The sequence below is a fragment of the Eubalaena glacialis genome, chromosome 4 (genome assembly GCF_028564815.1).
Source record: "Eubalaena glacialis isolate mEubGla1 chromosome 4, mEubGla1.1.hap2.+ XY, whole genome shotgun sequence".
In the NCBI taxonomy this organism is placed as follows: Eukaryota; Metazoa; Chordata; class Mammalia; order Artiodactyla; family Balaenidae; genus Eubalaena; species Eubalaena glacialis.
Window position 1 is genome coordinate 8,602,798 of NC_083719.1, and position 15,890 is coordinate 8,618,687.

Sequence of the window (15,890 nt, forward strand, 5' to 3'; positions counted from 1 at the left end):
TAAATCCTTTAGAAAATTAATTTTGCCCTAAGTACAGAAAAAAAAAGAGATAAATCTCAAGTGTGAATAAAGTTACAGGAAATGGCAAACATTTACAAACGCATTCCCTCTTTTTAAATTGCTTCTTCTCATCTGTGGCATTAAAGCATGCTCTTTATAATGTGAAGAGTTGTTGACATCTCTCCCACCCATCAACATGACCACAGCTCATCCATATCTTCACACACCTGAGTGCATGAAAAGCAGTAAGCACATTTGTTTTGAACCCACCATGAAAGGGGCTTGAAATCTACCTGCTGTTCTCAACTTGTTTATTTTCTCCAAAAGTTAAGGAAAGCAATCATAATTTCTCATTCCATAACAAGGAAAAATATACTCTTTGCTGAAGACACAGTCTTAAGTCTCTATAAAATCAAAGACCCCCAACACTTCAGAAAACTCTCTGGATAAAGTTTATATTTGAATGACCAACTGGAAATGCACGGATCTTCAGGGCCTTTTCTTACTCCTCCTGAAAGAACTGGCATCGTAGGCCCACACGGTGTCTATCCCCTCCCCCGTGACCTGGGCCGGGGTCCAGTGTGGGAAGGGGAACCGGCAAGCAATGACTCTAGCCTCGTCCTCAAGTTCAAGCTCAAGCTTCTTCTCCAACTGCGGCATCTGTGGAGAACGACAGCCACCATTTCAGTGAGCGGGTAGTCGGAGGAAATGATTTCTCAATGTCCTTTTGTATCTGCATCCCTGAAAAAAACCTGTGCAAAATTACTGACTGTAAAAAGATCACTCCTGGGCATAAATACATCATCAAATAATCCATTAAAATACAGAAGTCACATGAACAACAGTTACAAGAATATTCTGGTATCAATTATAAAATTTGCCATTTATAGCAGATGTGTATCACAGAGTTCCACTTTCCTGACTAAAATCATGATGTGGCAGTAATTAATGTGAGAAGCAGCCTTAAATTATTTACCTACCTAAACATTTCAATCTACCCTGTCTCAATTACTTATCTTTTTCCACATTTTTAACATGTCTGAAATCAGGATACATCTTACAATTGACATTGTCTTAGAATTATAATTGGCAACATTTTTTTTTCTTTCCCAACAGCAATGGTACATCTTAAAATCAACAGCACCTAAAATCAACAAAAAATGGTATAATTAGACCATGAAAAAATATACACGTTCTACCAACTTGAAATATGATGAAATATTTCATAGTTTTTAAAAATGCATCCATAATACACTGATAATTAATTTCTTGATAGTCAACATAACTTATAAAAAATAAAATCCTCTTCTTTATCACTTCTGTGTAATTTTCTTACTAATCTACCTGTGAAGGAGGAGTTTTACTGCTTGCTAAGGGTACTGACACTGCAATTACGTCAGCAAATCAACAGCTGCTTACAATTTTATCTTCCGGTCCGAAAATTATATTACCACCTTCACCTCCTAAAAACATCTTTTCTACTTTATTCCTTTAATTTGTTATTTCGGAATAATTTCAAATTTATAGAAAAGTTGCAAGAATAGGGCAAAGAACTCCTGTATTCCTTTACCCAGGTTCACCAATTTTTAACAGTTTGTCTTATTGCTCTCTTCCCCTCTCTCTGAACATTTTTTCTAAACCACTTGAGAACAGGTCGCATACAACATGGCCCTTTACTCCTTGGTACTTTGGTGTTTTCTAAGAAAGAGCCCCAGCACAGTTATCAAATTCAGGAAATTTAACATAGTATTCCAGTAATAATAATTCCAATAGCATCCCAATTTTGTCAAATGTCCCAGTAATGTCCTTCACATTGTCCCACAGCCGGGCTCCCACACTGCATGGAGCTGTAATGGTTCCTCAGCCTCCTTTAGTCTCTCACGACAATAACCTCCTTTAAGAACACAGGCCAGTTATTTACCGGGGGTCCCTCTGACACGCGCTCATGATGACTTGGCGCGTGCGTCCTTGGCAACGCCCCACGAGCGGGGCTGTGAACTTCGCAGGGCTCCACGGTCCCAAGCCCACGGGGTCCTCCTGCTTTGAGGGTGACTTACCACTCGGTCAAGGAGCTTTCTGGTGTCTGCACAGTGTGGTTACTACTGCTCCTTTACAATGGGTAAGCAAGTGCAGGGAGACGCCTTGAGAAGATGCAAATGTCCTGTTACTCATCCAGCTGCCCCCACTCGACGCAGCATTCCTGATGATTCTGCCTGAGTCAAGCTTTACTGTAAGGATTGAAAGTGGCAATTTGCTAATTCCATCCTTCCTCCCAGAACGTCGAGGAATAGCTTTCCCCTTTGTCTCTCCATCACTGTAAGTGTGAACTCCTGGATTCTCACTTCATTCAATGGATTACAACCCACCATCGTCCTTGTTTATTCTAGCACACAAATTGTCCCAGCTTGGCCACTGGGAGCTCCCTCAAGCTGGCTTCTCTCTCCTGTGGATGTGCCCCATCAAACATTCTGAGCACCTCCTGCTATTCGGGCTCAACAAAATGTTCCAGGCTTTTCTATCTTCCCTTCCTCAGCCCTGGGATCAGCCATTTCTCAAACATTCCTGGTTCCTCTGAGTGAGAAATGATATTTAGAAACCAAAATCTGAGCAAAACCTACTCCCTTTAAAAGTAATCAATTAAATCAAGATGAACAAATCAATAGGGCTTCTAGGAAGATTTTATTCCTCACCTATATATCTTTAAAGAAAGGTTTGGAAAAACTCCTCTACATGACCTATGGCTGCAGTGAGCCAGAATTCTGATTCTTCATTAGAATCAATACCAAGATAACAAAGAATAAATTCCATTAAGGATGGAATATTTCCATTCTTTTAACAGCTAGTAAAAGACTGCTTTTGCTTTTTTAAAAAATAAAAAAAAAAGGAAAAGTTTTGTTCCTTGAAGGAAAAAATTAAATAAGCAAAGAATAAGACAATATGTGTTTTTCCAAAATATCAGACGTTTCTTATGGTAATTTTGTTCACAGAAAGGACAATTATAAATTTATTCACATTACCATTCTTCTTTTCTCTTTTACAGATCTTTTATTTCAAAATGACTGTCATATGCTAAGTCAAGATAAACCTACAAATGAAAGGCACTATTTCAATCTTAAGAAATTAACTGACTAAATTACACAAAAATATGCAACAAACCTGGGTCTTGATATCATACACAAAGAGAAGCCGTGATGTGCCCTGTCCGCCTAATGAAATTCAAAATTATTCATACAATTACACGTTTCAAAGTGACACGAACTCATCGTATTCTTATTACATATTCAAAACTTTAAACGTAAGTTGAAACCAGCTCAAAGGCGTTAAGACACGTTAGCCAAGTGCACCCGCAGCTCCGAGCCGCTTGGTCACGCCTCCCTGGAACGGGCTTCTCTCGGCTTCTGGAGTAACCCACGCGCATACCCGCTTTCCTCCTCCTCCCCCCCCTCCTCCTCCTCCCCCTCCTCCTCCTCCTCCTCCTCTCAAGTCCTTTGCTGGGGGCCAGGGCTCAGGCCTTACACGGCTCCGGCCCCTCCCCAGGTGACCTCAGCCACTCGTCGGCTTCGACTCCTGGCACTAATGCCCCACGAGGCCTCCCTCCCGCGCCCCAGACTCCTGGCGTCCACCGCCGCCCACCTGACGTACCCACACGCGTCCCAGACTGCACGTGCCACGTGGAATTCCTGACCTCCCCTCCCACCCCTGCGCACTCTGCCTGCACCTTTCCGGCTCAGCAAACTCCAGCAGCTCAGGCCAAACACCTCGGGGCGTCCTGGGCTTCTCCTTCCCTCACGCCCCCGACTGGATCTGCCTGCTCACCCTGTTGGTTCTCTCCTCACGACGCATGCAGAATTGGACCACCTCTCCCCAGCTGCTCCATCGACGGCCCGGAGGCCTGCCAGAGCTCAGACCCCGTGCCCTGGCTCCTCCCCATCTGCTCTCCATGGCAGCCTGTGTCCTTCCCGCCCAACCCCCATCTCCTCTCGGACCTCACCTCCCCCCACCCCCCGCTCCCCTCGCTCCCCTCCTCCCTTCCTCGCGCCCACCTCCCTGCCGCTCCTGGGACCTGCAGGCACACACCCCTCAGCGCCTTTGCCTTCGCAGTGGCTGTTCCTCTGCCTGGGCCGCTCTTCCCGACCAGCCGGCCACACGGCTCCCCCCTCGCCTCCACGGGTCCCCTTTTCAGGACAGTCTCTGCCCCGTCCCTCTCTCGCTTCAGTTAGCCCCACGGCACTGACCCCCTTTTATCGTACGACATATTCCGTCAGTGCACAGACATCTCACTGAATATCTGCTCTCCCCACTAGCATATAAACACCTTGGGGTGGGGATGTTTTTCTTTTTCATCCACTAAAGTGTTCCAAGTGAGCAGAACAGGGTCTGGTGCTTAGTGGGCCCTGAATAAACACTTCTTGAATGAATGAATGAATGATAAATGATTCGGTCGTGAATCATGTTTCTTGATCAGAACATGATGATAGTATTTTCATTCATCAAGTCATAACAAGATTCGTAACTAAAATTAAAGGAGTCATCCTTTGAAGTTACGAAACTTAACAGGCCACTGGAAAAGTGTACTTAATGGGTATGTTTACACGATATTCATCCATTCGTTTGACACACGTTTCCGGGGCCATCACGGGGCCGGGTGCTGCTGAGCTGGAGGTCTGGCAGCGAGGACGACAGGCCCGCCCTGCTCCTGAGCTCAGTGCGCGGCGCCTATGGCCGACAGCACCAAAGCCATCGCACACGGAAACGTGCGGCCATGTGTCCTCAGAGAGAGCAAAGGGCTCTGGAAGTCGGGGGCATTGGGGCTTGTCTCACAGGGCGATCAGCGACGGCTCCTCGAAGGAAAAGACATCCGACCTGCGAGTGCTGAGCAGACGCTCCCTAGCCAGGCCCAGAGCTGGGGGCACTGAAGTCAGAGGGAAGGACACAGCCCCACACAGTGCGGTTTAAGGGCCAAGAGAAGGATGGAGCTGGTGTGCGGAGGGCTGGCGGAAGCAGGGCCACTCGGGCCACGTGGCGGGCTGGGCCGAATCCTCACTGCTTTCAAGCAGCAAGAAGTCACAGAAGGGTTTTCAACAAGGACACAACCGATTTGCCCCACGTTCCGAAAAGACACTCTCGGGGCATGAGCTTGTGTTAAGTGCGGCTGTTTACCATCCTAGCAGTGGCCTGCCAGGTCCACCGGCACCCTCACTCCTGCTACGCCAGACACACACCCAGGACGAAAGGTCAGGGCCGCTCTCACTGCACAGCGCTGCTAGGAAGCACCAGCCCGGTACCAGGAGCACAGCGAGGAGGAGTAACACCAGGGCCCCTCCCTCTGAAGCTCCCGAAGCGTCCCCCGGCTTCTCACGGCCTACGTGTGCTTCAGTTGCCAGTGGAAACCTTTCCTGCCATGCTGGCTTTGTCCAGCCACCGAGCCACTGCCAGGAAACTGGCCAGGGAAATGCATTCTATTGACAGAAGATGGCATGATGGGGCCCAGACAGGTTCAAGAACTTTCCAGCGCTCACACGACCCGCCGAGGGCCGACCGGCCCCCTGAGTCCCCCGGGAGCACTCCCCTCCCCTCACTGCCTCCACGTAGGCAAAGCTTGACAAGGGGGAAAGCAGGGCCCTCCACTCGGAAACCGGGGCCCCCAGACCCACAGAAGCCATCTGGGCCCTGCACCCCGATCGATCCCCCTGCATGGAAGACTCCAAGTTGGCTGAATCCCTCTTATCCCAGGGAACGTGGGTGCTTCGTGTATTTCACCTGCTCCCTTTTTCTGGGAACAGTGAAATGCTGCAAGTTCCTTATTTAAGATTTCTCCGTGTACAGAAGAATGGACGATAATCGTAACAGTATTCATCAAAATAACAGACTCTTATTTCCCTTGAGTGAACAGTTCCCGAAACTGACTGCAAACGTGGTGAGAAGTACAAGGAGCTGGAGGCCAGCAAAGGCCACTGCTGCCCCCTAGTGGGACACAGCTGCTGCAGCCGCCACGGGGCCTCTCGAGACAGCGAGGAATAAATACCAACTTTCTGTTTTTAGAAAGTACAGATTTCAAATTAAAGTTATTTGCCCCAAAATGCTAATTATTCCAAAAGAATGCCCAAACTTCACAATAAGTAGGAAATAACCATCAAATTCCATAGCAGTTCTATGATCCTAAATAGTTTTTTTTCTTTTTTTTAATAACCAGGGATCATGCCTTTCTACCTCTTTTCATTTCTATAACAGAAGTGTAGATGCGGAGGTTTCATCTTAATTTTAGGCTTGCTAAGAATTACGAACATATAAACCCCTGCCACTTTCAAGAATATCTAACAAAAGCACTTCTAAATAGACTTTTTAAAGAAAATGGCATTGCACTGAAAGTCCTAATAGTAAGACAAAACTTCTCCAGTGTTGAGACATCTTAAACAAAAATTAAGGTACGAATAAGAAGGCATAACAACAAAAAAAGTAAATTTCTTTTTTTTTTAAATTAAAAACCGTATCAGTCATACAGTGGCATTTCAGCAAACATCCAATTTTACCAAGATTATTATGGCTACAATTATATATTTTGAAAAGTGAAGGGGGATTTCTTTCTATGGTCTGTAAACCAACAATTGCAATGAAAGCACCCCATTCTGGTCACCTTTCCAAAGGCTAAATTTAGGATCATTTTCAGTCTGATGCTGCAGCATTTTCACTTGTGAAAGTACAGAGTCAGAGTTCAATACAAATCAGTCAACTGAGGTCAACTGAAACTAGTCAACGCTCATCCACCCTGAAAATCATCTCACTGCAAAATCCATGGAATGATCAACTCAAAGGGAACATCCCCTCAACTTTCCCAAGTGATTTCAGCAGAATACAAGTCAGCGAACGTGAAAATCTTCACCCATATTAGACAGGAGCTCATAAAGCAGTTTTCAGGAGCTCATAAAGCAGTTTTCAGACTGGAATTTTTAGGGCTTAGGTAGATCATTGAGACCTTTATCTGAAGCAAAAGTTTTAAACTACAAGACTGGATCTTTTATGATTCATCTTCTAGGGCCCTGAAGTACTTTGTTAAACCAATGATCTAAAATCCAATGTTCCCTCAGAATCTCGGGAGGCTGTCATTTTGCACATGGGGGAGCAGGTCAGAGAGAGGTGGTCTGTTCCGGCTGGAAGCCCCCTCATAACCTAGAACCAAACACGCAGGGGGCAGGAGAGTGCGTACTCACCATCTGGGGCACACCAAAGATAACAACATTTGAGTACTGCGAAAAAGTGACCTAAAGGGGAGGGAGAAAACAATTCACAGATTAATTTTTGAAAGCCAAACGTTAGCTTAAGTTTTATTTCAAAATGAGTAGCAATTTCCCATTTCACCCAACAGTGGGTTTTTCGCAAAGAGTGGCCCTTTTTAAGATTTCCCACGTTCACACTTTCACCCGTGTTAGTTCATCTGTTACAGTTTTCCAAAAGTTTCCCGTAAGTTATCTCATCTCACCTTCACAGCCACTCCATGCAGGGCCGCCTGGGGTCAACTGTCAGGAAGGCAGTGACTCATCCAGTGACCACTGGTGCTCATCCAGGTAGCCCGGGCCGTCCGCACCCCTGGCCCACTTTCTACTCCACCCTCTACCAAACGAGCTTAGCAAGAGCTCAAGGGGTTTCAGAACCACCTGTGTTTCCTGTTGCGCCATCCTTAGAATTCTAGCCCCCCTCCTCTTCTCTAAATACTAAGTAAAAAATGCAATAAAATGGTCTTTAGTTGGAAAACTGGGAGGAAAAGTGCTTCGCCAGTCAAAATTCTTAGTGCCCAATAAAAGTTTTATTTACTCTATGGAGAGATCATTTACGTATATACAGAATAAAAACAATGCAAGCAAAACTCGAGTGAATTTTTATAAGCAACTGATGACAATATTACAATGGGAAATTCTTATTTAAGAAAAAGCATTTTATGGAGCATTCCTAAAGCAAAATTATAGGGCACTTTTTAGAGAATAAGTAAACTTGGAAATATCTTGTGCTTTATGAAGACATGAAGGAACCATGACAGCATGGTTGGTGGGTCCCTTCTTTTCTCCTGCACCATCTCTGTCTCTCTCTAGGTATGTATACACATACACACACACACTCACACACATACACACACATAAACACACATACACACATTCACACACACATACATACGCATATACACACACATAAACACACTCACACACATACACACACAAACACACACACACCCCTATTTACCAAGAATGACATTAACAAGTTAATGCCTATATTACGATGTATAAGACTTCCAAAAGAGATCAAAATCTTATCACTGCATAATAAATAGAAATGAGAACTTTCTTAATTGAGTAAATAAAATGTTAGTATTCACATGACCTATAAGTTATAAACCTGAAGTTTCTACTCCAAAGTAGGGTTGATCTGTAAAATGTATCAATTTAAAAGCTGTTCACATTTCATTATGCTGAAATATACACTTATATTTCTTCTTCTTTTAATACATCTTCAGTTTTCAGTCATACTAATCATGAATTATAAAGTTTGGGGGTGGAGTTTCCTAGCACCATCCTCTGCCTTACTTACCTTCCACAAGTCTGAGACGTAAAACTTGGCCGATGCCTGCACCCCTTCCCGCCGAGCGCAGTATCTGGAGTACCAGACGAGCCAGGGGTTTAATTCATAACCCACAGCTGTGAATCCTTCCTTTGCAGCTGCTATTACCTGTGGAGAGAGGCCATATTCAAAATAAGAAAAACATCAACTCACATGGTCAAATGATACGAAAACTTCCTATTTATGGTCTATAATCATAAAACATCCAATCAAAAGGTGTTTGTTCAAGACACCATTTAAAGGTGGAGCTCTGAAGTTACAATAGCTTTGTGGACAACGTAATGCCCGTCCATTTAAACTCAGTTTTCTTATTTTTCTGTCCAAGATTTCGCCTTGAGCATCAGAACAGGCAGGCTTGCTCTGGACAGCTGCCTAATTCATTCTGGACTGGCCCCGCCCAGGAAGGGCTGACAAAAAGTTTGTGAAAACCTGCCTCTCCTTCCATCACTGACGGACAGCAGCAGGCGAACTGAGCGAGCCTGGAGCCCGCCCTGTGAACTGGCTGTAACGCGCAACGAGAGCAACCGGTCAGTGAGGAACCTGCCATTAATTACACATTTCCTTGGTATTTAAAGATGGTTCGCTCAAAATCGACAACAGGTAAAAGCAAAATGGAACGAGTCAGAATAAAGTCAAGTGCCGAATGCCACCGGCCTCCAAAGGTGAGAGGGACGGTGGGCTGGGCTGGGGTCTCTGCTCACCCTGTTTTGCCACCACTGTTCAAGGGAGCAGCCCTGAAGGAACTGTCCCATCTACGGCAATTTCCCAAGTAACTACAGTGTCACCCCTTTGCCATTTTCTTAGAAACCAGAAAGAGACCATCCAGAGATGTAAAGCGTTCATATCTGGATTTTAAAATGTCCTCCTAGTTAATATATACATCTCCTGATTTCTTCAAAACAAGTCACTCTTGCTGATTATTCCAGGTCACTACCATGGAACTGCAGGGTCCACGTCTGCAGGGGCAGTGAAAGGTGCTGTACCCTGCTGGTTTCCACACTAAATGTTTCCAGAACACGAGCCTATACTTCTGCTATCCTCACTTTCTGCTCATCTTCTGGGTGGGGGCCTAAAGATGGTGCCACCTTGCCCAGCGAGGGACACCGTTGGCCAGTCAGTGGCTTTGAGTCTTTACTTATAGGTTCCCAGCTGGGGTCACAGTGAGCTGAAGTCACTGAAAGTCTGATTTTTGGAGAAGTGGGGCTCAACACATTGGCTCTTCCCTATTTAACTCAATATTACCACACAGGAATTATGATACTTGTATAAATACAGGTAAATGTAGAAGCATTTGTGATGCAAAAAATGTAAAACAAACTACATGACTTAACATGTTTCTTCTGGTTATGCTACCTCTACTGCCTAAGTTTTTTAATGGACAATTTCATAATTACAAATTAATTGTTCCTTTTTACCTGGCAGATCTACAGTGCACTTTCGCCTTTAAGAAAAATTAAATCTGAGAAAAATAAATTCCAAAATCCCGCTGGAGGGCTTAGAAGTTCAGCCAAACAAACACAAAATTAAATGACTTCTTTATTAAGCTGTCAATTTAGCAAGTCTTTGCATAAGCCTCACAAGAACTGTGAAACAGAAATTTTAAACCTTAAAACCTAAAAAAACATAAACCTTAAAACATCTTCGCATAACTCACGATACGCCCGTCGCCGCTACCGATGTCTACCAGGGGTCCTCTCCTGCATCGCAACATTTTCACAACATTTTCAATCTGCTTTGCAGTTGCAGGTACAAAAGGCAAACAGATTCTTCGGAGGGCTGGTGTTATAAACGGTGTGGCCACGGCGTACACGGCCACCAGCGTCCCCCCAACAATGCCAGTAAATAAGAACCCCCAATTGCTTTTCTTCAAACTGTTGCCCTCAAGACTTGTAGGTGGAACACATCCTGACTGCCTTTCTTCTTTAAGTGTTTCTGGGGGTGTCCCTGGATTGAGAGCAAGCAGAAAAGATAAATGTAGCACCAAATCGGAAATCCAAGGTAGTGGTTTTTTTTTTACAATTCTTATTGACAAATAAACTCATGCTTTTTAAAGGATAATTTTGCTCAATGCAATTTAAATTACAAATGTAGAATTCCACAATGAGTTCTAGAGTCCAGCAACTAAAGTGTTTTACAGAAAATTATTCAATACTCATGGAAGACTAAAACCTTTTCTTTCCAACATATTGATTTTTTTTCTAGGCATCAACCTTAGAAAACAATGTGTTCCAATCTATTTGGTATTTTATGAATCAGTATCCATTAATTCAAATATTAACTATGTACTCTATATTTTTATGGTTGAGAACAAAGCCCCATAAAGAAATAAGCATGAAAATGTCTGATTATTACCCTATTTCAAATAGGAAGAAAGTATTCTACATCAAAATTGGTCAGGCGTCAATAATCCAGCTGTACAAATTCTGAAGTAACAGAGGAGACAAAATTCAGGTTTTACTAAATATGGTAATAAGGAGATTTTTAAAGCAGATCCACAGAGAACAAAAAATAAAATAAGCATTTCAATGCTATCACAAGTACAGAATAAAGCAAACTCTAGTCACTGATTACAGAGGAAACAAATGGTAACTTACATAACCTCCTGTTGAGTTTTATCCTTTAGAACCTATTCCTAATAGGATCTCAAGTTTTTTAAGTTGAAATTGACTTGAAATTAATTTCTAAATGGATTAATGATGAGCACAGCACAGAGCAAAGGGCAGGGCTGCAGAGGCTGCCAAGGTCAGGACCCTGGCTCCGCCCCTCACTGAGAGCTGCGACCCTTCACCTCTCCGAACCCCAGTCTCCTCCTCTGTAAGGTGAGGATCATGGGATCCTTGTGAGGATGAAACAAGGGGATACAGGAAGACCACTCAGAACAGCGCCCAGCACTTGAACCCCACAGGGAACAAGACCATTGTTGCCCTGAACCAGCTCTCGATCTCGCTGGGGCGCTAAGACCAAAACCACAGGAATCTGTAGGAAAAAGGAGAGTGAGAGGAGGGGCGACAACAGAGTCTTATCATTCGAAGACATTAGTGTCCATAGTTTTGGCGTCAGTAAGCCGTACAAAAGGCCCACTGGGTTAGTCTCCTGCTGCTGCTGTAAGAAATTACCACAAAGTTGGTGGGTTAAAACAACACACATTTATTAACGTACAGTTCTGGAGGTCAGATGTCTGAAATAGGCTGGCTGTGCTGTGTTCCTTCTGGAAGCTCTAGGGTAGGATGGGCCACCCGCATTCCTCGGCCACTGGTCCCACATCGCTCAACCTCTGCACCATCGCGACACCTCCTCTGACAGCCCTGCCCCCCTTTCCTTTATAGGAAAGGAATCCTCTCCTTGTGAGCACACTGGCCCACCCAGACAAGCCAGAATAATTCCCCCACGTCAAGGTCCTTAACTTAACCACATCTGCCAACTCGCTCCCCAGGTAGCGTCCTCACAGGGTCCGGGGATTCAAACATGGACCTATTTCCTACCATACCCATGAGATGTGGTAATCTGTCACAACTGTGGTGAGGTCCAAATGTGAACACAGGACACACCAGAAGCTGGCCCACGGCTGTGAGTCACTGCTTGGGGGGGGGGGGGAGGCGCTGACCCACCTCAGCATCTCCCACTGGGTGCAGCTTTGTTGTTGATGCCCGAGGTCCCCTAAAGTGAGTTTTACAACTAGTGTCGGGGAGGAAAGCCAGTTCAGACACAACAACAAAAGTCTATTGCTGATGCAGGCGATGGAGGTAAAGTAAAAGTAAAGTTTAGGAAAGTGATTGTGTTTGATAGAAAGCAAGAGTTTTAAATACATTCTCATTTATACTTTTCAGCATTGTATGGAGGAACTTACATGCTAACAGAAGTGCATTTGATTTTTTTTTTTTTAAAGTCAAGGCACATCTGTCATGCCTTGTGTAAAATCCTCCTGCAGGCATTGCAATTGTAGAGGACAGTGGTTAGGAAGATTCCAGCCACACAACTCTGGAGCCTCAGAACTGAACAGGTTGTGTGGCACTAGTTAAGTTGTTGCTAAGGCTGTTTCCTTGCCTGTAAGATTCTAAAATAATACTATCCTTACAGAGTTATTGGGTCAGTTAAATAAACAATGCATATAAAGCCCTTAGCACAGCCCGAGAGAGAAAGTGATGACTACTAGCCACTATTATTATTACTCTCAATACTATCACGGGGGGGCTCAATAATTGTTAACAGCTTTATTGAGATGTAATTCATATATCATACAATTTTCCCATTTGATGTGTACAATTCAAAGGTTCTTAGTAGATTCAGATATGTGCAACCATCACCATAGTTAAATTCAGAACTTTTTCATTACTTCCAGAAGGAACCCCTTATGCTTTAGCCATCACCCCCCATCCTCCCCCTCACCCTCTGGCCCTAAGCAGCCACAAATCTGCCTTCTGTCTCTAAAGAAAGCAGACTTTCATGAATGAAATCATACAGTATGTGGTTTTTGTGATTGACTTTTCACCTAGCATAATGTTCTCAAGATTCATCCATGCTGTACCATGTATCAGCAGCACTTTATTCCTTCTTATGGCCAAATACGTAATATTCCACTGTATGGATAGCCCACATTTTGTTTATCCATTTGTCTGTTGATGGACTGTTTCTCTAGTCAGCATAAGCCAATAGGGAGTTGATTAGACCAACACGAGTCAGATGACCCAAACTCTGTTTCACCTGTGTACACACGGGCCCTTCAACTTAATCAGCAAAAGATGCGATGAAGACCTCCTGGTCTTCAGGGCCCCCATTAGCCTGAGTGAGTGGTGGGGGCCCAGCGGACACAGTTACAAGGCAGGTTGTGAGAGATGCTCTAACGTGTACCAAACGCCATGGGAATACGAGAGGAGGTGGAGGAAAGACTGATCCCAATGACGGAACCAGGAAGGTGTTGGCAGAAACAGAATCTGAGCGGGGCGTGAGGGTACAGGTTTCCCCGCTGTCCAAAAGCAGAGCGTTTCCACGAAATCTTTCGTAAGCCAAACGGCTTAAAGCAAAAGAAATCGAGGTGAAGCACGGATGCTCCCAGACACAGTTCAGGGCTGCGGCGGCTGGATGCTGAGTGCGCTTCCTGGGGAAGGAGCCCGGCGGGGCTGCTCCCGCTGCAGGGGTGCACACTGCCTCCGGGACAGCTCCCTGCAAAACTAACTCAGCACGCTGCGTTCCCTTTCCCCCTTTTGTCATGAAAGCAAAAACCTTCTTTGGACTCCTTTCAGTTTGGGAAAACAGGGGCTAATGTAGGTTTTTCACAAAAGCAAAGTGGTGTAAAGTTCATTTTCAAAAAGCAGAGGATGCCTGCATTAGAAAAGGGACATTCTCAAAAGAAGGACGGACGCCTTGGAACCAAGGCATGGAAGGCGGGAGAGCAGTTTGATGAGCACAGGGCGGGAGATAAAACAGGAAGGAGGGGGGAGCCCTTGAACGCCAGGTTAAACATGTACTTTATTCTTATGCACTGGGATGAAACTTTTTGAGCAAAAGCACTACAGTATTTGTGTTTTTAAGAAAGTCAACACTGGCAGCAGTGTATCCCTTGATGAAATCACTCAATCTTCTGTGTCAAGTTTTTAGACCTGCAGAAGTCTTTCAACGTCACAAAAATTTGCATGAGCTTTTGAAGAAGTTGCTATGTAAATCCAATATATATATCCAAAATATTGCTATGTCCGTTCAGTAAAAAATGTATTGATTTTTATCAGTGAAAACCAATGTTTAAAGATTCAAAACTAAAATCAAGACTGCTTCTACAAATGTCTAATCCTCTGGATGGAACATGTTAGATTCAGTCTACTTACTGTCATATAAATGACACAAGATTTCTGTCACATGTGCTCTTTTGAACATGGCAGCATTCCTTTCTATGAGAGCTGTGGGGACCACTGGCTATTTTTGAGCACTTGGAGGGAGCCAGTTGTTGAAAGTAAATGACCCAAAAAAGTGAACTTCTGTTGTCTCCAGGCTTGCCTAGTTACTGACGTCTGGTAATGGTTGAAAATCTCAATTTTCAGTGACAGATTTGGGTCAGCCAAAGCTAGAGGCAGTGACAGAGGCACAAAAAGGTACAGGGTTCTTATCCAAGTTCAAGCCAAAGGAAAAAGGCCAGGAAGAAAGGACAGGCCTTTTGGGGATTGGGACCTGCCGTTTGTTTAAAGTGGGGTTTATATTTGAACGTCACAATATTTTAGGGCTGTTCATTGTGTACTTGCATATACATACAGGCTGGAAAACTACAGCATATATTTTATGTCCCTTTAACGTATATTATTTTGTCCCTTAAGAAGCCTTTCTTGTACTGGTCTAACGTCATTTGTGTCTTTTTGAAATACAGAATGTACTGACATTAGAAAAAAACTTTTTTTCCATGTTTTGACAGGAAATAAACTGCATAGGGGACATCATTAGACATTTCCTATACTTCAGGACAATCTAATGAACCAAATGGATTGCAGGATTCATCACTGTGAATGAGGAAACACTGAATTGGCCAAGCCAAAGTGAATTGAGACCAAAAGCCAAAATGTCCTCGGAGCATCACTGAAGTGGGCCAAGCATCAGGAGAGGTTAAATGATCACCACCAACCATCCGGTGACAAAGCCAGTTCTTAACTTTCAGGCCACGGTTAAATGTTATAACCCACGCATTCATTTCAACATCTGAGCAGCCGATAAAGGCTAGGAATAATACATCAGGGTTAGTCCCAATTCTACAGCAGCTGGAGTGCAGGGAGACCGGAAACCCATGACAAATAAGTCTAAGCCTAGAAAGTATTACGTCGTGATCAGCACTCCGAAGAAAAAGCAGCAGAGGGTATTCAGAGGACCTGGCATTACTTAGATAGGGTTGCCAGGAAAAGATCTTTCAGAGGCAGCACAACGCAGGGCTTCAGAGTGGGACTCTGAGCGCAAGGCCAGGCCATTTTGCTTCTTACTAGCTGGGTAACTCTGGGCAAGTTACTGCAGTAGTCGTGCAAAACGGTGATCTCTTTAACAAACACAAATACAAACAAATCTCTTTAACAAACACATAATACAAACAAACAGAGTTTGCTAGGGACCAGGCACTGTTCTCCCTGAATCCGTAAAGCCGCCGTAAACAGAGATGCTACTGTTATTACTGCCATTTTTGCAGACAAGTCACTTCCCCAAAGACACAGCTAGTAAGTGGCAGAGCTGTGATCCCCACCCGGGCAGTGTGACTCCAGTGCCCACATCTCAGAAGATCGTTCCGGATTAAGTGAGTTATTCGCCCTGAAGCGCTG

At 44.3% G+C, this 15,890-nt stretch overlaps 1 protein-coding gene across 1 annotated transcript; it reads right to left on the reverse strand.

Annotated features, from left to right (window-relative positions):
- Nucleotides 1-358: 358 nt before the first annotated feature.
- ATPSCKMT (ATP synthase c subunit lysine N-methyltransferase) lies at nucleotides 359-15,871 on the reverse strand. Its single transcript, XM_061187650.1, has 5 exons — nucleotides 15,815-15,871; nucleotides 10,262-10,551; nucleotides 8,578-8,715; nucleotides 7,209-7,259; nucleotides 359-660 (listed from the first exon to the last, which is right to left on the reverse strand). The coding sequence occupies exons 1-5, from the start codon at nucleotides 15,840-15,842 to the stop codon at nucleotides 490-492; spliced, it is 678 nt and encodes a 225-aa protein (XP_061043633.1). The 5' UTR covers nucleotides 15,843-15,871; the 3' UTR covers nucleotides 359-489.
- Nucleotides 15,872-15,890: the final 19 nt, after the last annotated feature.

Bases quoted from the DNA above. Each gene is read 5' to 3' on its own strand.
- ATPSCKMT (XM_061187650.1), bottom strand. From the start codon at position 15,842: ATGTGGGCACTGGAGTCACACTGCCCGG. The intron at 8,716-10,261 runs GTGAGTTATGCG...CTCTCTCCACAG, and splicing joins GTAGCGGCGACGGGCGTATC to GTAATAGCAGCTGCAAAGGA. The intron at 661-7,208 runs GTGAGTACGCAC...CGTTCTCCACAG, and splicing joins TCTTTGGTGTGCCCCAGATG to ATGCCGCAGTTGGAGAAGAA.